Source organism: Pleurodeles waltl, chromosome 7 (assembly GCF_031143425.1).
Source record: "Pleurodeles waltl isolate 20211129_DDA chromosome 7, aPleWal1.hap1.20221129, whole genome shotgun sequence".
Lineage (NCBI taxonomy): Eukaryota > Metazoa > Chordata > Amphibia > Caudata > Salamandridae > Pleurodeles > Pleurodeles waltl.
In genome coordinates, this window is record NC_090446.1 from 598,007,583 (window position 1) to 598,031,002 (window position 23,420).

Genomic DNA, 23,420 nt, shown 5'->3' on the forward strand with positions numbered 1-23,420 from the left:
AGGTAAGAAGAAGATAGGATGCTGTAGGTCACATGGTCTAACAAAAAAGAGAGGGGTGTTGCTGAGAGTGTGGTAGGACCAAAAGTGTGGAAGGTTACCAAGGGCAGACATTGGTATATTACTGGGATATTTCCTGAATGAAAAGAGACTCATTCTGTTGTAACTGGAATATGGATAGGATCGGCTGGATGTGCCTTGGTGTGAGTTTGTCATGTGTGCATGTGAGAGGGTTTCAGAATTCTTTATGCTGCAGACTGTAGAGGCAACTCTTACCTCATTAAGTCAGGAAGAAGCTCCATATTCAATTCAATTCAATTCAATTCAATGAATATTTTATTGGAGGTTATTTAAAATCATCACAATATAAATAAGTCAATACAATGACATGAAAACATTAACTGACGGAATTAGTGCTCAATGAATAATCATCTAAAGTCTCCCAGGAAGCAATGTTAAAATTGGGGAGTGGGTCAATAGTTTTACCTTTCATATCTGCCCCAACACATCAAGACTACAAACTTCCTATCACAGTAGTCTGTGGTTATATTGGTGCAGAGATCTGATGAGAGTTGTCAGTCCTTGAAGTCCAACAGACATCTTGACAATTGATCACTTTGTGAAGCAAGCCCACCCCACCTGCACTGTCTTATTCCATCTGATGCCAACAGGAGAACCATTCAAGGCATTGGCTCTAGCATTGTGGACATCATAGGCACACAGAGATTTCTAAAGGGAGCCATGCCTACGGCATAAGTGGTTCTTAAGGATGATGATGTAGCAAACCATAGATATATATTGGTTATGCTGTTACCCGGACTGCTCTGCATTCAAAACACAGGCCTCTGGTATGCTAAATCCTTTCTTCTCTTTGCATTTGGTCATGTTCTTTAATTATGCTCTAAGTCGCTTGTAGTCAGTAAGAGGCCGTGGGCACAAACCAAGAGCCTCAGTCTGAGACCACCTCTACAGAGATATCTACCTAGTAAACAAAGGAAACAGGGCATTCACTATTAATTTAGGGCTTAATTTGTAACATTAATAAATGCAGAGGCCCAAATTTGTTTCTCCGGAACCCTTCATTGGAGGTGTCTAGTGTTGAGGTGGCTGCATACAAAGGCTGCGTAGTCGTGATTCCACCTCATGCCTCTTTCTTTCTCCTCCCTGAACCTCCTGACTCTTATTCTTAACCTTGCAGGTTCTTTCTAATCCTTGTTTCTCCCATCAGCACTGTTTCTGATCTTTCTCTTCCGTGTTTTCCCTTTTCTGCTTCTGTCGCTTGCTCTGGGTCACAGTCTGATGATGAAAAATAAGTCCAGTTCTACAATAGTGAGAGCCTGCAGATCCTACCCACCCACTATTATGCATTAAGCAGTGGCGGCTGTGGTTCACCTACAAAGAAGACACTGGGATGTTTCCTGGTATATTAATTTCTCTGTGTTTGGGTTGAACATATTTTGCGCACATCCTATTTACTGTCTCTCATCTTTCCGTTTGCCTAACAAATTTACTGATGAAGACTCGTTTAGACAGACTTTATAGATTCAGGTATGAGTGATATTCTTGCATGGTTTTGTCACAGTGCAGTAACCTTCTGTTAGACCTGACAGCCTTAGGGTGGTCACCCCTAACTTTTTGCCTGCCTCCCTCCACTTTTTGGACACTGTTTTTGCTGGCTTTTAGACTCTGCGCACTTTACCACTGCTAACCAGTGCTAAAGTGCGTATGCTCTCTCCCTTAAAACTTGGCAACCTTGAATCATACCTGATTGGACTATTTAATTTTCTTATAAGTCCCTAGTAATGTGCACTCTATGTGCATAGGGCCTGTAGATTAAATGCTACTAGTGGGCCTGCAGCACTGGTTGTGCCACCCACTTAAGTAGCCCCTTTTCCTTGTCCCAGGCCTGCCATTGCAAGGCCTGTGTGTGCAGTTTCACTGTCACCTCGACTTGGCATTTAAAAGTACTTGCCAAGCCTAAAACCTCCCCTTTCTCCACATATAAGTCACCTCTAATGTGTGCCCTAGGTAACCCCTAGAGCAGGGTGCTGTGTGGGTGAAAGGCAGGACATGTACCTGTGTAGTTTACATGTCCTGGTAGTGTAAAACTCCTAAATTCGTTTTTGCACTACTGTGAGGCCTGCTCCCTTCACAGGCTAACATTGGGGCTGCCCTCATACAGTATTGAAGTGGTAGCTGCTGATCTGAAAGGAGTAGGAAGGTCATATTTAGTATGGCCAGAATGGTAATATAAAGTCCTGCTGACTGGTGAAGTTGGATTTAATATTACTATTCTAGAAATGCCACTTTTAGAAAGTGAGCATTTCTTTGCACTTAAATCTTTCTGTGCCTTACAATCCACGTCTGGCTGGGCTTAGTTGACAGCTCCTTGTGCATTCACTCAGACACACCCCAAACACAGGGTACTCAGCCTCACTTGCATACATCTGCCTTTTGAATGGGTCTTCCTGGGCTGGGAGGGTGGAGGGCCTGCTCTCACACAAAGGACTGCCACACCCCCTACTGGGACCCTGGCAGACAGGATTGAACTGAAAGGGGACCTGGTGCACTTCTTAGCCACTCTTTGAAGTCTCCCCCACTTAAAGGCACATTTGGGTACAAAACAGGGCCTCTTCCCTACCTCATCAGACACTTGCTGGAGAAGAAACCTGAACCAGAACCTGCATCCTGCCAAGAAGAACTGCCTGGCTGCCTAAAGGACTCACCTGACTGCTTTCTACAAAGGACTGCTGCTTTGTTGTTGCCCTGCTGCCTTGCTGAACTCTTGTCTGGCTGTAAAAGTGCTCTCCAAGGGCTTGGACAGAGCTTGCCTCCTGTTCCCTGAAGTCTCAGGACCAAAAAGACTTCTCTTTTTCACTTGGACGCTTCGTGCGCCGAAATTTTCGACGCACAGCTTGTTCCGCGGCGAGAAAAACGCCGCACACCGACGCTGATCGACGCGACGTCTTCGGGACGGCCGGAACTTCGACGCACGGCCTCGCAAGGACAATGCCGCCCGACCTCCAGAGGAGAAATCGACGCGACGCCTGCTGTGAGAGCGAAACTTCGACGCACAGCCCCGCAGAACGATGCGCAGCTGGTAAACACGCAGGAGAATCCACGCACAGACCCGGGACATCTGGTAATCCCCTCGATCCACAGAAAGAGACTGTCCGCGCGCCAGAAAATGACGCACGACTTCCCCGCGTGAAAAATAACGACGCAAGTCCGTGTGTGCTGGGGAGAAATCGACGCACACACCCTTTTTCCATGTATCTCTTCTTCTGTGGCCCTCTGAGGGGATTTTCCACTCCAAACCAGGTACTTTGTGCTTGAAAGAGACTTTGTTTGCTTTTTTTTAAAGACTTAAGACACTGTATATCACTTTTCAGTGATATCTCTACAAATTCACATTGCAACTTTATTCGTTTTGACCTACAATTATCCTGATAAATATTATATATTTTTCTAAACACTGTGTGGTGTATTTTTGTGGTACTGTATGGTGGTATTGTATGATTTATTGCACAAATACTTTACACATTGCCTTCTAAGTTAAGCCTGACTTCTCGTGCCAAGCTACCAGAGGGTGGGCACAGGATAATCTTGGATTGTGTGTAACTTACCCTGACTAGAGTGAGGGCTTTTGCTTGGACAGGGGGTAACCTGACTGCCAAGCAAAAACCCCATTTCTAACACCTGCCTTTCATCAGAGTGGCGGCCATGCTGGTGACCTGTATGAAAAATCAGACATTTTCAAAGAATAACTAGTCCCTACCTCACTCTCCGATCCTCTTCTTGTTCTTTCGAGGCCTCTTTGGGTCTGTCCTCCCTTCCATCTCTCCTTCAGTTTCTCCCCCTCTCTCTCGATAGCATGGCTATTATTGCTTCCAGGGCCACAGTCATAGAGCACTGTGCTTATTTGTAGCTACTTCCAGTGGCAAAAGAACAATAATTACTTGTTCTAATTACAAATGCCGTCACATTTTACCCTGTTTCCTTTTGATGTAGAGAACTTTCTCAGTAAATTCAAATTACGTTCAACCCTATGGACTTCAAACACAATTTTATTACTGCGCATGTGCAGAGAGCTGGAAATGGAGCCATATTTCATGCTTCAGTCATTGTGTATTACTATAACACAGCATACTAGGAGCTGCAAGTCTGTCAGTTTGTACTGCCCGGTCGATTAGAAGTCACATGTACAAAGCACAGTTACACATGGTGGATTGCCCCACGACTCCATGTGTGGTTGTACACCATGATCTGTTGTCACGGTGCAAAGAGACTCCCAATGATGCAGCATGCCACCTCTGGTGGGTGAAGAATTTTGCCCTGAAAAAGGAATACTTTTGCCCGGCTAGGTTTCTAATTTTCATCTTAAACCCGGGTGTTTCCTTGTTCCCTTATTACACCCACTGCCATCTCTTCATCGTAGAAAGCGGCACCCTGCTGATTTTAATTCTAATTATTTTCATTGGCAGACCAGGAGCTAGGGCATTGTCAGAATGGAGCTGAAGAAATGGAAGAAGGGAAAGACTAGAAGAAGATTGTCTCCAGCTAAGCCCCCAGGATCTGGAACACCATTACCATTGACATCAGAAGATCGAACCCTCCTCCAAATCAGAAAGAAACTGAAGGCTCGCCTCTCCAGAGAGCACTACCCTCAACACAATAGGGGCTTACCTAGTTCCTGCCTTCGTGTAAATAGAGAGAACAAAGGTTGTCTCTGAGCAGAGCTCCGTTGTTTACTAGCTAGGTTTAGCTTTAGAAATACCTCATACTTACATACACGTGTGGAGCGCCAGTATGTCTCACAGCAACTAGAAGTGCAAATAAAGTAATGGAATCCTACCATTCTCACTACAATTTGTGAGCTGTATACTTTTTTAAATTCCCATACTTTGGCATCTTTTTTACTTACTTAATTCATATTTTCACACTTAGGAAGTTTTTTAGAGTGAGCCATTAATGGGTAAATTTCGAAAAATAGGCAGATTCTCCATCCACCTCAATTTCTGTTTCCCAGCATCAAGATATGGAGAAGTCACTGTCTTTCCAACGAAGGAGCCTCAGCTGGCCCTGCCATTGGAAATCCCTTTCCCGGTCCATCCTTCACTAAACTGCGTGGTCAACAGAAGCGAAGATCCTTCCTACCTTAGTATGCCTTTTGATACTGTTTTTTAGGCCTATATTTTGAAAATGCGGCTGTCAAACAGGCCTATTTCTAACAATATAAATAGATCAGGTTCTGAGCCTGCTGTTTCAACTTCAGGCCTCCTTTAAGCATCCTTTTTCAGGGTATTGGCTTGAGTCTAAGACAAGCACATATTGGCTGAGCCCAGTGGCGCATCCATCTATCACCTAATGCTATGAGCTGTTTAGGTGTATCATTGCGCTTATGTGCCTGCAATGAACTTTAGGAGAGGCTAATTTACTTTATCCCTCTCAGTAAACTCCTGCTGGCTCCATCCTGTGTGTCTTGCTCTAATGTGCTAATTCTGCATGTGTTAGCACATTAAACCCAGATATCTTGGTTTTGTCAATTGTTTGTTCCTGCACAAAAGACCACCATGCTAGTCAAAGGCAGGCAACGTGCAGGAAAAAAAGACAATGTCCCCGATGCTCTTGTAGAAAACTCAGAGGGTGTCAGGGGAAATGTTTATTTGTTTAACACAACAATCCCACGGTCTTAAGAGTGTGGGGGAGTGGCATTTAAAGAAATAATGCTAAGTCAGTCTGTCATGCCATCATGACATGGTGGGTCAACAGGCCAGCACCTACATTTTATCAAAAAGGCTTCTACAGTGTCAGTCGAGGCACTTTTAGTGAAACTTCTCCACTGACCTGGTGGGTATGTAATTTGGGAGGGCAGGCTGCCATAGGCCTGGACGAGGCAGGACCTTCGCCTCCCTAGCGGTTTGGTTGGGCATCTGCCAAAGTCTTAATAAGAAAATAAGGCCCAGATTTACAACAAAATGATGGAGCACAATGCTGTGCCAAATTTGACAGTGCAGCACTCCCTCATTTTAAAAATACAGGTATGCGCAGTATTTAATAGAATACTGCGCACCCCTGGATTGCCCCCTGCGCCGGCTCTAAATTTGCTGCCGAGCGCCAACGCAGCCACCCTTGTGCCATGGTGCAACGACTGCTGCACTGGGACCCGTTCCTGCACAAAAACAGTCTTCAATGGCCTTTTGCTCTTTCTATGTGTGCTGCAGAATGCAACACACATAGAAAGAGCACAAAACTAGGAGAAATGAAAGCAGTTCTCCTCGTTGCACCATGCCAACACCACCCCTGGGGTGGAATTAGATTTTGGCGCTGCCTCAGGTTTGCAGAAACTCGTAAATCTGGGGCAGTGTCAAAATGCAATGGGTGTTGTTGTGGCACGCCTACAGCAACACCTATTCGATGCCCCTTCCATGCAAAGTGCTGAGTGTGAAGAGGACGTATTTACAAGGTGGCGTTAAGCCACAAAAAGTGGCTTAACACCACCTTATAAATACGGAGCAGTGCATTGTGCCGTGGAAGCATCATTAATAGTGACACTCCGGTGGCGATAGGGCCTTGTAAATCTGATCCATACTATTTTGAATGTTGGCTTCTTGCTTAAAAAAACAACTTCAGTCAGAGGTATACATCATGAGTCTTCTTCATGCCTCCTGTGCCCTTTCACTCTTATACAGGCTCCTTCCAAGCTAGTTTCCTCCGGCGTATGAGCTACATCCTTGTTGAGATGATACCCTGAAAACCTGAGCCTATTGACGAGTGGCAGTGACCATGTGCTGGGTAAAAAGCTGGTCAGACCAGGAGAGATTTGCCTCCAAGACACCCTTAGTCATCTTAAGCATTCAAAGTCTTCCTGACCTCCAAAAGGTTGACATCTAAAGCGTGAGATGGCATACACTAACACGAGCTGGCATCAGAATATCTCGAACAGAGGGCATTAAGTAAACAAACAAAATCAATATATGACCTTCAGGTAGATATGTAAGGTGCCTAACAATTCCAAAATGTTGAAAGGGCAGTTTTCTATTCTCGTTCCCTGTTCTTGAAAACTTAGAAGGCAGTTTAAAATCCTCTTATTCAGTAATATTCAATGTACTATTTTAAAGAAAGCTATTTTAATAGATTTTGACTGAGTGAGCTATTTGGAACGTGCTCCCATTTGAATATTATAATAACTTGTGCTCTGCCTTTCAGCAACGCTGGGTTGATAAATGGGTGGACAGGCTTCCAGGCCATGCCCTGCAATGAATCGGTGCTCTTGGCAGTGCTTGAGATCTGCGCCTGCTGACAGCGCTGCGCTGGTCCAGCTGATCTGTCCGCAGCCTTCGACGCCATTTTTCATCACATCTTAATTGTCCATCTGTATCCAATCAGTGTCAGAGGAGTCGCGCTGGACTGGATTAAAGATTATTTAAAGGACAGACCTGTGTCTTTTGCACCTTTCTCATCTACATTCCAAGAAATTCAATCAGGGGTGCTGCAAGGCCCACCACTTAGGCCTACAATATTTAAAATCTATTTGATGCTGTTTGAGAGACCAACCTGTTCTTTTCAATTCAGTGTTAACATTTACACCAATGATACCCAGACAATGGGAAGGTTAGACCATGGGAACATCTTGTGGCTGTATTGCACGATATGAAACCAGAAAACCGGGGATCACTCTAGACTTCTTCACTTGGCCAAATTGTGTGTAGCTAGACACCTATTTTATTCCATCTTGCCTTCTTATTCTTCATTACCAGATATGGCATTAGCTTGACTTACATAATACATTCTTTATGTGCACTGTACAAAACAATTCTTGTGTGTTACATTTAATACTCTACAATGTTGTTCCACGTATAAAAACAGCCCAGGTATAGTCAGAGATGGGGTAGGGAATGAATATTTCTAAATTCACATTTGAATAAGGTCATTTCTAATAAATTCCTTTCAATCCAATTATATAATCAGATGTACTAAAGTGAAACACATTCGCATGTTAGAGCAATACTCTATTTTCAATTGTGAAGCGACTTTGTCATTTTTTTTGTTTCTTGTACGATGTCATTAAACATGATTTATTTTCCTAAAAATAAGTGGTACGGTAGCCTTCTGTGTTTCTTTTTATTTACTTCATTTAACCTTTAAATAAATGCTTGCCCATTCGTTTAACATCTTTCTGAATGTTAGTGCTTAGTGAAGTAAACAACAGTCCAATGCTATTGTTTTCAAGGGGACGCATGCAAAGGTCAGGAGGGCTGCAGGTGTCCCATGGGCCATAAATGAGTAGCCCCGGCTTAGCAGAATCCATACAATTAAAGATGGAGTCGTGTTGTGCTTGCCTCGTTTCAGCGGTGGTTGGCAATTAGCTCCCTAAAGGTAAACACAGAAAAAAACACAATTCTGATGGCAGGCAAATTAAAGTTCTTAGACACAATTGATTGATGGACTTATGAACTGGATCCAGCACCCAAGCCAATAAAGAAAGTTCATAACCTTGATTTCCAGCATGAACACTAACTAACATTGGTACCACAAATAAATCACATCTCCACTTCTTGCTTTTTCCATCTAAGGGTGCCTAAAACAATCACTCCTTACTTAGATAAAAAATCTCCTTGATTTATTGTTCAAGAAATAATCCTATATCATGATTAGATTCCTGCACCTCACTTTGCTTAGGCCTCCCAAAACATTCAAGCTTTAGGACTAATTCAACATGCAACCACTGGACTAATTTTGAATCTGCTAAAACATGCACACATTTCTCCTTACATTAAAGGGAAATACTCGTTACCTACTCCTGCAGGAATTACTATCAAAGCTATCTGGGATTTAGGCCAGTTGCAGGCCAGACTAGAATTCTACTTGCCTGACTTCGTAGATTAAGCACTTATCTCCCTGTACTTTCAGAGCTGCTTGGCTCCACACCTGGTCATGGTCTTAAGCTCACATCTTACCTTTTAAGGTTGAGCCTAGGAAGCGCGCATGCGCTGTCTCTCGACATGTTGTAATCTACTTCCCTGGGCTTTCAGCAAGCCCATCTCACACCCATAACTTTAATTCATTCCTTGGCCTGCCTTTCAAAATTCCCTTGATTTCGTAGGTAAATGATCTACATTTGTCCCGCCTTGAGGCTGATTTGTTACTGCCTTGGAGACAGACCCTATTACATGTATTATTACACAATCAGCCATATACCTTAGTGTGGCACACTACTTTTTTCCTTTGCCTCTCTGCTTAGCACTCATGGTAGTATGTTATTTCTTTCTCTTCCTTGTTTTTAGGCATGCCACTGTTTCTTTGTGCTGTCTGCACCCAAAGGCTGCAAGCTGGAGGGGGGATTTTTTTTTTTTTTTTTTTTTTTTTTAAAGTTTCATAGAGAACAAACTCGTTTGGAGGAGCGCTGTACATGAGTACCACTTATATATGTAAAGTTTCATGTAGTGCGAACTCCATCGGAGGATTGCTTTACATGAGTACCACTTACCTGCAAGTTTAGCAGTTAAAAAATTTACAAACTAGCACATTTTAAAAAGAAAAAACACAGAAATCCTCAACGTAGCTCTCTCGGCACAGCGGGAGAGCCGATACTACAATATTCTCTGCACTCGGGAAACTCACCCCATAATGCTTTGCGGGACATTTCTTTCACAAAACGGTTTGGCCCATAACTCAACCTGTGGAGATCCTTCGACAACGCGACCACGACCAAACCCTTCAGCGTGACGTGCTCTTTCTGTCCAGCTCATCTTCTGCAGCCCCACACTAGTTTGGGGGGGTGCAAAATCATAACCTCTCCCATCATTCAATGTCTTTTTAACCTCTTAAGGCTGGAACTTTTGCTTTACAGCTCGGAGTAGTTTGTGGTTTTAAGACCTTGTTTGTAATATTATTGCAGTAGGCCTGTTAGGCCCGAAAATGTGAAAGGCATTTCGCCCTTCAGGAGCTCATATATGGTTACACTGATTTACTTTCTGTCATTCTCTTCCATGTGCTTATGTCCTCTAGGGGCTAACTATATAGTTACATGACCATGTTTCTTCCAAATGCTATTTTTCCTCACTGCTTCCTGTTCCGTGCCTGTATGTTGTTTCTTCCTCTTCCTTGTTTTTGGGTGTGCCGCTGTTTCTTTGTGGATGTCTTTGCCCAAAGGCTGCAAGCTGGAGGGGGGTTCTCTTTTATTTGTATATATATTTTTTGAAGTTTCGTATCGTGTGAACTCGATCAGAGGAGCGCTTTAAAGGAGTACCACTCACACACAAGCCTAGCAGTTGAAAAATATACAAACTGGTGCATTTTAAACAGAAAAAAACACACAAATCCTAAATGCGGATCCCCTGGCACAGTGAGAGAGTCGATAGAACAATATTCACTGAACTCGGGAAACTCCCTATATAATGGTTTGTAAGCATTTCTTTTACAAAACATGTTGGCCCATAACTCAGCCTGTAGTGGTCCTATGACAATGGGACCACCACCAAACCATTCAGCACAACATTCTGTCTAGGTCATCTTTGGGTCCCCACACTAGGTTGGGGGGACCCAAAATAGTAACCTTTCCCACCATTCAGGGACTTTTTAGGCTCTAATGCGGAAACTTTTGTTTTATGGATGGGAGTAGTTTGTGTTTTTAAGATCCTTGTTTGTAATATTGTTGCAGAAGGCCTGCTAGGCCTGAAAATGTGTAATGCACAACGCCCTCTGGAGATAAATATATGGTTACAATGCATCACATTCTGCCATTCCGTTTTCATGTGGTTATGCCCTCTAGAGGCTGACCATATGGGTACATGACCATGTATCTTACAAATGCGAGACCTATTGCATTGCAAATGCTTGTTTTAGGTTGAAACCTATCATTAAGTGCAGCTCTCTGGTTGCACAGACATATTGGGGACATGATGAAAGCTGACCTCAACATTCAGTCTGTTGCGTACCATTGGCTTTGTGTTTTCTCACTCACATATGTTTTCTTTCTGTTTGCAGGTTTTATTTGCTTTAGCCTGTCCAGCATATCTGTGCCCTGTGCTCCCTTTCTGGGAACTCTTTTGATCTTTTTCATGAAGCACTCCTTGAGAGTAAATGTGGTTCAAGCTGTCTTCCTTTAATATTTCCTCCCTCTGCGCTCATGTCACTCTCAAGTGCATGGGTTGAACTCTCAATGGGTAGCCCTGATTATGCTGCACCACTCAAGGCAAGAGGTTACAGTTCTATACCAGATTTCAGACAACACTCTGAGTAGAACAGACATCTCAGGAGGTGAGATGGTGTGCAACTGGGACAGTGAACAATATACTGTTGGTGCTGGGGCGTTGCTCCCAGAGTCACCTTAATACTGCTTCAATGGTGACCGTGACACAAGCTGTTGAATGTGACTATTTAGATTGTTGCCGTCCTGTTATTGCACTTACCATCATTTAAAATTACGGATGAATGTTTCAGCTAGGAGTCCTTAAAAGAGAGAGCTGCAAAATGAATTGATGGTAAGTGCTACAGCATTAAACGCACATACACAACCAGTTAAAATAAACAGAGTTCCAAACAGCCTTTGAAAAATGTGGTGAGTGGGCGCTCTCCACCTTATTCCTGCAATCTGAAGACAAGAGGATGGAGAGGGGCTCTTCACAGCGTCCCACAGGAGGCAGTGATGCTGCAGGCAGAGGCAGAACCAGCCATCTCTGACCTATTGTGGGGCACCCTGTGAGATTAAATATGGTGGCTGTGAGGCAACAATTCCACTGAGGAGGTAGGACTGACCGCTACATTGTTGGAGTGGAGAGAGGAGCAGAGAAATACAGTAAGATGTAACATTGTCACAATGCACAGATGTTCAAGCGCACATTAGGAATGGTCAAACAATTCGTTGCATTCCAGAAACTTATTTTTTGTTTTAACATTACCAGTCAAAAGAATAATATATTAATAGTTATTGGTGTGGACGTCAATTCACCAAAATGTCAGGGGTAACAAAGGTGACATCACATGCCATTCCAGCTTTACTTTCACTCACACACACATGCTTACACAAACACACTTTCACTCATACACACACTCCCTTTCGCATAAGCACACTCTCACCCTAAGCATGCACGCAACATATATTTAAAAGTGTTTTTTACTTACCTCAGTTACCAAAGGGGTCATATTCCAGCTAACTGGACTCCATTTTATTACACTAATAGTGAATATATTATTCACTATAAGTGCAGTAAAAAACGGATTGAAAACAATGAAGTGGAGCCCCAAGCAACATCAATAAGGATGAGCTGCCTTTGTGTTCCTGGCACTTATTTTGCCACCTCTGAGGCCAAGGGTCGCAAAGGCAGTGCCAGTGGTCGCAATAGGCAAGTTGGGGGTCACAGCTGCGACCCCTGGTGGCCCCTAAAGGACGTCCATAGTTTTCTTTTTTTTGGCCAACTTGAATAAGTATTTATTCCAACACCAGAGGAGCATATATATTACAGCAACCAATTCCAAGTAAATAGTCTCCACCACTACACTTAAAATTCTCTCTGTTTTGGGGAGTACAATCATTACACATCATGCACAGGATTGCAAACCAATAAGCCCACAACACCACCTCCTGCTTCCTTTGGGCTGCAACACTCAGGTTTCGTGGTGTTGCTTTCTTGAAGTCTAATGTCTGATTTCTCTTGTGCTCTAAGGAAAGCAGAGCAAATTTATATTAAAAAAAATATATATTAAATTATTTATTAACGATTGCATACACACAACAAGAACAACCCAGAAGGTCCACCCGTGCAAATCCAGATTGTATAGAAATGCATCTCTCCCCTGACATAATGTAAACTCTATTCAGCAAATCCCAAGTTCAGCATCGTAAGCAACCTGAATTTATACAATCCGCACCAGCAAAGTCTATCAGCCTACTCGGCTATACAGTCCAGACAATAAGTCCAGAAGAGAGGCCATTCAGCGAATATCATGAGGCCAAGACTAATAACAGAAAAAGAACAACAAGAAAAGTAAGGCAGGCATAGTACGCGCACAACAGCGCCCAACCGTTAGCAAGTAAGCTCTCAACGCTTTCCAAACGGGGGAGATGAGAAAGTAACATCCAAAATGCGAGCCAACATACATCACTTATCTTCCCCATTCAAAGACGCCAGGTAAGCACGCAAAGGAGCCCAAATGTCCTTCGGCCGAGAGCCCTCAGGTGAAAACTCCCAAAAGATCATCAGCTGATCTTGACAAAAGGCAGCGTCTCGTAACCATTCAGAGCCACGAGGAACGCATCCCCAGCACCAGCACATAGCAACTCTGCGCTTAGCCAGCAGAAGAAGCAGGCCTACCAGCCTTCTGTGAGCCCCGCAATCTCATTCACACAACCAAGAAGCGCAACTTTGGGAGAAACAGGTATCTCCGATCCCGTCACCTCAGTTATTATGCGCAGGACTTCCACCCAGAAAGCATGAATCTCAGCGCATTCCCATGCAAGATGCAAAAAAACAGCGTCCGGGGCACGACATCTCTCGCAGCGCGCAGACGTCCATAGTTATTGGTGGCACATGTTGTGTGGCGCGTGATGCTGTATGGTGCAACAGGAGCCTCTAGGCTCCGAGCCCACAGAATACATCACTGACAAGAAACAATGAATAATATGTGCATGGAACAGAGCCATCCTGCCCAGAAAAGCCTGGTTTACATACTTAAATAGTTTAACAAGTACAGTTCTAGTGTGTGTTGTGCAACAGCAGAAAAGGGATGTCTTGCCTTGCTCCTCGACTGTCTCCACAGCCTGTGCTATGAAACATGTCTTTCTGGTCTGACCTCTGCAGTCTGTTTCTTCCACTTGTGTCTTCAATCCATTTTTTGTAGTTTCCCTGCAGCCCTTCTTCGAAACCTGTTTCAGCAATTTGTCCCTTGCTGGCTGTCTTTTCTGTGTGTGTATCTGCAGCCAACTTCTGAAACCAAACTCTGCTCCCCGCCTCTGCAGTCTTTCTGTTCTGCTGGCACCCTCAAGTACTTACCCACCCTCTGCTGTTTGTCTTCTTACCTCCACCCTCCATTCGTAGTTGCTTGTACACCCTCGTTCTTATGTTGCCTGCAGTGCTTAGTTGTAAATCAAAAGGTGCTGGTGCCTTCAAGGGAGCCAAAGCTCTCCTTGAAACACGTGGCTGCTGCATTTGAATTGTCAAGCAGGGAATACTGAGGCAGCATAATCCTGAAGTCAGTCTTTAATCCATTTACAGCCACTCAGTGCCCCTGCAGCTCATCCTTACAGCTTTCTGCTTTCTCCCTTTCTGATGCTTTTTAGTTTTTCTCATCCTCGTCTTTCCCATGTATGTCTTTTGCTCGCAGTAAATGCTCGAGGCAGAAAAATAAGTGCAAGCCCTCAAAAATAAATGCCGGTGCCCGCACCGGAAAACACCGGCTCAAATTAAGCACTGGTTGCCTGTTCCACTGCCTACATGCACTGTTGCTCGTGTTGCTTGCCCCCACTCCCCTCCTTCCATTGTTGCACCCCACCTGCCCCACCTTCTGTTATTGTCCGTGCTGCTTGCCCTCACTCTCTATATCCTTGCGTTGTTGCTTGCTACCTCCACTCATCCACCCTGCCTCTATTAGCCTCACCACTCGCCATTGCAAAAAAAACTCCTATGACACGGATGCTGCTAGTTGCACCCTGTGCTTTTCCCCCACCCCCTTTGTGTTACTCCACCCTCCCTCCATGTTACCTCCCGCCGTGCCATCCCACTATGGTTGTTTCCGTTGTTCTCCCCCCCCCCAAACACATACACCAAAACAAAAGAGAAGCACTATGATGTGGACAGCGTTGGCTGTGTCAGTGCTTTTTATCCCACCTGCCCTCCGTGTTGCTTCATCACTCCCACTTTGTTGCCCGACTAGAAGATGGTGCTGTTACACGCCCGCCCTTGTCACATTTTAGTGCTTTTCTTAATGTGTTAGCTCGTCTGTACACAGCTGTGGTGCTGTACAACATGGCTAAAACAATGACAAAGCCAATACGTAACATAGGCGTGACCTACGGCGTGAACTATTGGCTTTTCCAATGCTTGATTTTTCTTGTTTAACTGTTTTCACCTTTGTTTCATTTTCTCTTTGTTTCCCAGTAAAAACTGTAAAACGTCGCACTTGTATAGCACACTACTCACCCGTTAAGGTCTCAAGGCACTGCACGCATACCGCTGTGGAACCCTCTTGGCTTTTCTCTGTGAGGCACCCACTCCTGGACAGCCCCAGGATGAAGCCATTGTGGAGATTAGGCAAGCTACTGCCCAGAGTGGGACCCATTAATTAGACTAGGCATTGAGGTGAGAATTACCTGGTCCAAGGGAATTGAGCCCAAGACCCACTAAGGTGGGAATTGAACCCTGGTCCGGGCCAGATCTCTGGATCAGGGTTTGCTGCTGTAACCATTGTGCCACGCTTCTCCACTCCCACTGTACTGTTAGTGGTTGAAGAGCCAATCGCTGCACTTGGAAATGGCGGGCTCCAATCTGCAAGTTCTTTTGACTACTCGATTTTCAGCCCAACGCAATCAAACCTTTTGAAAACTTTATTTAATAAAATTTCTAGTATCTATACCGATTATGCCTTGAGACCCTATGAGTGATTAGCTGCGCTCCTCAGATCCTTGATTGATTGATTGATTCTCCTCTCAAATCTTCCATTTGAGTCCATGTTGTCCTTCTTTTCCATCACGCTCCTTCCTGAATGACCTACTGCTTATTTCATCTGAAAATATTACCTCTTTGTCAAACTAGTACATCGAGGTCCCCACTTGACCCCTGCTCCACCACACTTTTTGCTCTTGGCTCCAACACAACCTGGTCTATTATCTGGGATGTCTGTAACCTTTCTTTGCAATCTGTTGCAGTCCTAAATGTCTGGAAAAAGGCACTGGAGATTCACCTCCTAAAAAACATGCACACTGCAGGCCCAGCTGCACTCAGCAACTATCCCCTCATATCATTATTGCCTTCCCCAATCAAAATTCTGGAAAAACCTGATACCAAGATTATTTCTAACTTCCTTGAAACAAATAATCTCCTTGATCACCGCCAGTGCAGCTTTAAGCCTCAGCACATCACTGAAACTGCCCTCTTCGAAGTCACAGAAGACATGGGGTCTACTGTGGATCAGGCCAACCTGAACCTATTGATCTATCTGCTGCATCTGACACAGTGTCTCATGACATCCTCATCTTGTGTCGTCACAAAATAGGAATCTGTCACAACGCTCTCCTTTTGTTCTGTTTTTTTCTAACTGACTGCATCTAAGTGGCCTCCATCCCTCCCTACACCTCTAACCTGCTACCCATTGCATTTGGTGCCCCCCTTTGCGCCTCCCTGAAACCTACTTTGATCAATGTGCGGCACTCCGTAGCAGCCCTCATGATTTCCTATGGATTTGAAATTATTTCATCCAAGGAAAGTTTATTGAAAGTGTACCTTCAGTTACAAAATAACCCCCCTCCAGTTGGTGTTTTGCCTCGTGGCCTACTGAACCTGGGTCAGCACCTATCACTGCAACATCAACATACACTGTGGGCTTCAATGTTGAATCAGCTCTGAGTTTTTCCAGTCATAATAACCAGGTTTCCACAACGTGTTTCGCTCTCTTTCAAGACAGACCTAAAATCATTCCCTTGCTTCCAATTTCTTTCCTTAATTGTTGTCCTAGGTTTTTTTGGTCACAGCTTGCTCTATGAAAAAGTAATAAATAAAACGTGTATACTTCATTTGGCGTTTCATGAATTGGGTCCTCTTTTCATACAAGGCATTTCAAGTTTTACAACCATATACAACAGCTGCCGTTTACAGGAAGTTACCTTTTTGATTAATCATCTTTCAATGCAGCAAGACTCGGGGATCGATCGTTTTCATTCTAAGCTGCAAAAATGTGGAATTCTTTACCATCTTCTGTCCATTTGTCTGAAGCTCACCAGCCTTTACAAAAGCCCTCAAGACTTTTTTTATGCAATCTTACCACTATCACTAGAATTGATTATTCTTTTGCTTATTGCCTCCTCCCCTCGATTTTGAGATCTCAACATTATATGCTCACCAAAATCTCTTGGTGTCAGGATACCTGACTGGGTGACCGTTACATCAGTGTGTCATTCATTCGAGTCGTCCACTCGGCAGCGACTTCCTGATCCAGTTGATGATCTCGCAGGAGAAACACTCACCCAAAATGCAGCTAAAAATGTCTCTGTGATTTCAGCTTCTTCACTCCACTGCTGAACCCCAAACTCGGAAACTGCTACACCTTCAATGGGCAGAGGGGCTCAGTGATGCGTGCTGGCCCGACGGATGCAGAACCGGATATTCTCAATGCCACCAAGGCCGGAGTCAGCTATGGTAAGTGATCTTCATCTACTCTACTCTCAAATGGTCAAAGAAGCCATGCTACAACTGCTCCAAAAGGCTTATCTTCCTTTCTTGAGATCTTTATACCAAAGGAGGACCTCAGTCATGTACATTGAAATTGCTCAGTGGAACTGTCCACACAGTTGGATGTAACACATTGCATGAGAATGGGCCGCAGAATATTTTAGTGGGATGGCTGGCACAGTGTTCTGCTCAAATGATTTGTAGAGCATCATAGTAGAATGGCAGCACCAGTATTTCAGTAAACTGATCTGTACCACTGTATGATAGAACTGTAAATGATGTTGCAATAGGGCAGCACAGTCCAAGAACTATTAAAGTAGAGCAGTGCATCAAACATTATGATGGAACAGATTGCACATGACTGTAATGCAGGGGTCTATTTAGAATTATAGTAGAATGGTCTATGTAGTCTTAGTAGAAGAATCCATAGACCACTTTAGTGCAGTGATCTCTAGAGCATTATCGTAAAATAAATATGGTTTCACCAGGAATTTTTACATGCTGCACAGTCACAAATGCACACACACTCTCCCTCTGTGTTTTGAAAGTTTTAATAAATATAGGTTATTTTACAAAATATTATGCTTTCTCTCTTAGTACTCCTACCAATCTTCATTCCTCTCCCTTTCTACTGCCTCTTAGGCCTCTCTCACGCACCCTGCTTGTTGTATATTGTATTTAACCATTATATGCCAGCATGATTGTCGGAAAATCTGGAGCCCCACCCCCACCCCAAACTCACTGACCAAGCTACGCTGCTGTGATCTCTGGACACCCCCCTTTCATCTGTACTAGATTTTGTTAGCCGGAGTTAGTTCTTTCCACTTGGGTCTGTGAATGGATGCAGGATACAGTCCTGATTATTTTGTTATGTGATATGTTCTTTGGTGATCTTCAGGTACATAGTATGCACAACGTTAGTGTAATATTCTGCTGATTGTGCCCTAAAACCTAGACAACCATATTCTGTGAAATTTGAAATGAACGCCTGCTAACTACATGATTGTATGCTCTTCTTCTCATATCCTTTTATCCAGAAGAATAATTGTAGCCGGCTACTATCTGTGATTAGACAGGCAATTTAAAAACGGTGAAATATAATGCACCAAAGGGAACTAACATTATATTAGCTCCTGCCACCCATTCCTTTTTTTACATAGTGAGTCTCTGTAAAATGCACAGGAATGCCCACATGACTTACTTTAGGAAATCAAGATTAGTGGTGTATTGTATTGTGTTGTATTTCAACAATTATGTAGCGCCTACTACCCCAATGTGGGGTGCCAGTGCACTTGCCTATCTCGAGAGCCTTCTACACTGTGTAGGGTGTGTGGGTGTAAGAATGTAATCTTGTTTTGATCCTATGTGGGAAGTGTTTCCACGTCATGCAAGATGACCACAGAGGTGTGGTTATCAAGTTATAGGACGCAGCGCCTAGCAGTGTGAAGGATGAAAATGTGTGCAGTTATGGTTTTCAGTAAGCTGGAAGCTTTAAGCAGGTTTGCAGGTCCTTATGGTATTTCCTATTTTCATACTCCCCTGAGTGGATTACTGCACTGGGTTGTCCATTCTAAGATTTCTTGTTGAAAGTTTAAAGTTTATGGTCCTGAGCAGGCATTGGTTCGAGAGAGACATGGATCAGAGAACTGCTGAGATGGACTTCCTAACTATCACCCTATGTGTGATTGCCATTGTGAGGTCTCAACACTTTCATAGAACATAACTAGTTGGGGCTTACAGTGGTGGATTAAATTAAAGTCTTACATTGGCCAGCGACATGAGGCAGATCTCTTCTGTAATTTTTCGCCTGATCAGTTGATGACAGGTGATTTAATATTGGGCACTGGTGCGGTACTGGGCCATGGACATGACTCATAGAAGTTTTTTTCTTGGTGTGAGAGTTTCAAGCAGTATAAGGACATTTTTATGCAGTCCGTATGAACTGCAATCAACTGCCCAACTACCAAGTGTTATGGAATTAGTAAAAGTATGAGGTAGGAAAGTTATATATTATATTGTATTGTAACTGCATTTATATAGTACTTACTACCCTGAAGAGGTATTGTAGAACTTTGTAACACTGGCTTGCAACCCAGGGTTAGTATTTTTTGGGGTATTGTTGGCTATTGTAATTAGTCTTTTTCTCTTAAGGTAACCAACACATGCATTTACTCCAGTTTCTATGTGGAAGAATAAATTATTAGGAGTTAGATGTGTTCTGGGTTTGGCAATTTATGCATAGATTGTGATATTAATAGATGAGCTACAGGAGATTAGGTATTGTTAGGCTGCAGGGAAATTACTCTTAAAGTAGAAATAGTGGTCACTGAAATAGGGTGTGGGCAATTTGTAGGGATACAATAGCAAGGATTAAGGCAAGCATGTATGTGGCTCAGAGTAGGTTCTGCAGAGAGAGCGGCGGCATGCTGTAGATGGAAAAGAAGGAGAGGGTCATTTGAAGGAAAAGGGAGAGTCGAAGATTGGATCTTTTAGGTAAAAAAACTTCGCACTTGTATAGCGCACTACTCACCTGTTAGGGTCTCAAGGCGCTGTACGCATACAGCTGTGGAACCCCTCCTGGCTTTTCCCTGTGAGGCACCCACTCCTGGACAGCCCCAGGGTGAAGCCAAACATCCAAGCTCTGTGAGGGCCGTTGTGGAGATAAAGCAAGCTATTGCCCAGAGTTACAGAGTGGGACACATTAATTAGATTAGGCACGGAGGCGAGAATTATCTGGTCGAAGGGAATTGAGCCCAAGACCCGCCGAGGTGGTCCCGGGCCAGATCTCCGCATCAGGGACTGACGCTCTAACCATTGTTCCACATAGGTCAAAGTCAGTTTTTATGCAAGATATTTAAGACGTTTCTGAAGACTTTTTGAGACAGCATGCAAACCTGCAAGATGTTGGAGTTTTTAGCACCCTTTGCATCAGTGTTGCAAAAACTGAAAAACAGGTGATGGTCATGACGTTCTGTGTAAGCTAGAATTTCATGAGCAAATCAGGTCTTTTGGGAATATTGCATGCTACCATTTTCCACATTTTGTATGCAAGTGCAGTTTGTCCTAAAATTCACTTTTGAGGGCTCACCCATGTTTCACACAGGTAGCATGTAAGACTTCTGCATATCTTACAGTGACGTAAGGTATGCAGAATGCTTGCAAGTTTTCTGCCGAGAAAAAAAGCACACCCGGTTCAGCACCACATAAAACTCATGACTGCGCTTGGGAGTAGGTAAAGGGAAAGAGGGAAACTCCTTAAATGAAATTAATGCAAATAATCAAGAACTGTGTAAAACGTGGCCCATATAATAAAACCTTTGCACTCCCCTACTCAAGATGACCTTCACTGATGAGGTCAAATAAGCCAAAGAGTGCCTGTGGTTGCTTTTGCTGCTGCTCAGAGTGGGCATTTATATTTTACACAGTGACCCCTGATCTGAAATTAGTAAAAACAAATGAAGTAGACTAGCAGTCAATGCTTATGTACTGAGTGATTTAAACTTGTAAACCGAGGTCCCTGGTGGTTTCAGGGTTCACCCTTGTTCTTGTCACATCTCAGATAGAGCCTGGCCATTTTGGGAGAGGACAACGAGTTTGTTATGAATTTTGGTCCCTGTCTCTAATGGTTCACATGAGGTTGAAACCTTGGATTGGGATGCCTCCAAAGCAATATCATTGGCCATTGCTTTTACACTGTCTACAGACGAATCCTGAAATTGTTTTCATTATAACTTTGCTGATCACAAATTTATGTGCCTCTAACCCCTTCTTACCCAAGTTTCCATCTTCAGAGGTGGACTGCATTACAGAGATCTTGTGAGGTTTAGCAATAAGCCAGTGCCTTTGAAAGGAAAGCTTAGTGCCATCTCAAATGCACTAAAGTTCTTTGCAAGCCACTGCCTCTGAAGGTCAGGCAAAGATGGGGGAAGAGTAATCCCCTACACAGATTTCGTTAGGTAACTCCTGTCAGAATTTATTTGTGGGTCCTCCTTAAAATAATTCATTAGACACTTTTGTTCATAACTAATACATATACATTTTCGATGGCATCAAATTGACAACATATTCAGGTGGACTAGAGTGCCTTTAAGAGTCCCTCAAGGCTTCATGTCTCCAGAATCATGGGTCCTTCTCCACACCCAATAATGGTAATAAATACCATAGGACCCTCAATCCTTCTCCATAACTGCTAGGTATTAACAACGTTGATTGGCGTTGAGATACACCACAAAATGAATGATCTACAAAACCTGGAATAAGAAGTGATATTAAACAATGTAATTAATTGTATTGATCAGTTGAGTCATCTTTGCAGAATATAGAACATTTTACATGGCAGAAGGGCTCGCAGTGCTTCTGTTGCATTTTATAGAGTCAGTGCTTTCATTGTATTGTACAGAGAGTCCCTTTGCCTCTTTGTAGATGGTGGTGGGGACTCCAAGTGCCCATGTTACAGTGTGTGGCTCTCTCTCCTTCACTCTTCTCTTGTTCTCCATCCTCCCAGTCTCCAGGGCCTCTCTGTCTCCCTCTCTCCTTCCTTCTACCGCTCTACACTTGTAGTCTGTTTCTGACAAGCATGGCTATCTCCTGTTCCTCTTTGACTCATCTCTCCTCTTTTCTTTCACAGGCCTCACCATGGAGCTCTTTATCGAGCAGAGTGAGTACATCGAGACCCTTAGCACCACAGCCGGGTTGCGAGTGGCTCTGCATAGCCAGTGGGAGATGCCCTTCCCGGAGGAGGGGGGAGTGAACGTCCCACCTGGGCAAGAATCTGATATTGGTGTAGTGAAGGTGAGCTACCAGCAGCAAATAAGTTGAAATAAGGCAGATAGGAGTGGCGTACTGGGAATCTAGGATTGTGCTGAAGGAACACTGGTGCACCAAGACTTTTGTTCTGTGGCATTCCTGAACCTCAGAGACATTATGGGGCAAATTTATGATGCCCCTAGCGCCACCTTCCACCACATTTGCGTTATTTTTTTATGTGGCTCGTGTTAAGGTGGCATTTCCCAAGCACCATATTTACAGAGGGCTTATACCAGCCATTATTAGCTCTGAGCCACTCCCTTGTCATCAATGGATCACTCAACATTCCAGTGCTCTAATATTATTTTGCTTTGAGTTGGGGAAGCAGAAACAGATTGAAGGGCCCATAGTCTCCTGGGACAGGGTCCAGAGGGAGAGGGCTGGCTAGAAGACTAATGCAAATGAGGTAGACATTTCCTTCTATGCTTTAAAGGAGGAACTTGACCAGCTTAGGGCAGCGTTTGGAGGATGTGAGTGCTGAGGGCAAGGAAACCGCAGATCTATCTGTTTAATATGCAAGGGTGAAAGGTAGTGTGGGACAAATTGCCTCTGAAAGTACATCCACAGAACAGGAAATGGGAGAGATTGCAACAGAACATAGGAGAGGGAATGACAACTGTTTTCATCCTTTAAATGTCCTATGTTCCCATTGCGCTCTCCAGTTGAGGAACACAAGATGGCTTGCCTGCTTATTATCCTGAATAATTCCTCCCTGCCTAAGAAAGAACCCTGGAGAAAGTTTACTCAGGCTCTGTACTAAATCTCTGGGATTTGGAATGCTGCTCCATGGTAGCAGTTTTTTGCCCTTCAAGAATACTGGAGTCTTGGATCTGCCAGTGATGTGTGCCTGCCCCTGTGAAAGTTGTCTCTTGTGGGTGGAGGTTTTACATCAGAGAAACGTGCTGTGGCTTGCTGAATAAAACAATCATTTCTCCAACCCTTCCCTGCGAAACTTAATTTCTGTGTCTGGGCATTGTAGAAGGTGCTGTAGACAAAGTCAATGTGCTTCTGCAGAGAAACCCCATGAGGCAGCTGAAACATACATCTACTGTGGACCAGAAATTAGATTGTGGCTAGCCTCCTACAACTACAAAGAATGGAGTGGCTTCTGAAGTACCAGTCCTGAAGTCATGGACATTTTTATCAAGGTACTTTTTAGCAAGAATGTTTCCTGTGGAGTGAGATAAATTCTGCTACAAATATGCACATTTGTTTTCAATTTAAATACATCTT

At 43.8% G+C, this 23,420-nt stretch overlaps 1 protein-coding gene across 1 annotated transcript in view; it reads left to right on the forward strand.

Annotated features, from left to right (window-relative positions):
• Positions 1–23,420, forward strand: part of LOC138247286 (amiloride-sensitive sodium channel subunit beta-like) — a 139,124-nt gene that overhangs the window by 70,405 nt on the left and 45,299 nt on the right. The window contains exons 2-3 of the mRNA XM_069202001.1: positions 17,212–17,348; positions 22,009–22,172. Coding sequence (XP_069058102.1) covers positions 17,212–17,348; positions 22,009–22,172 — 301 coding nt within the window. The remainder of the gene's footprint in view (positions 1–17,211; positions 17,349–22,008; positions 22,173–23,420) is intronic.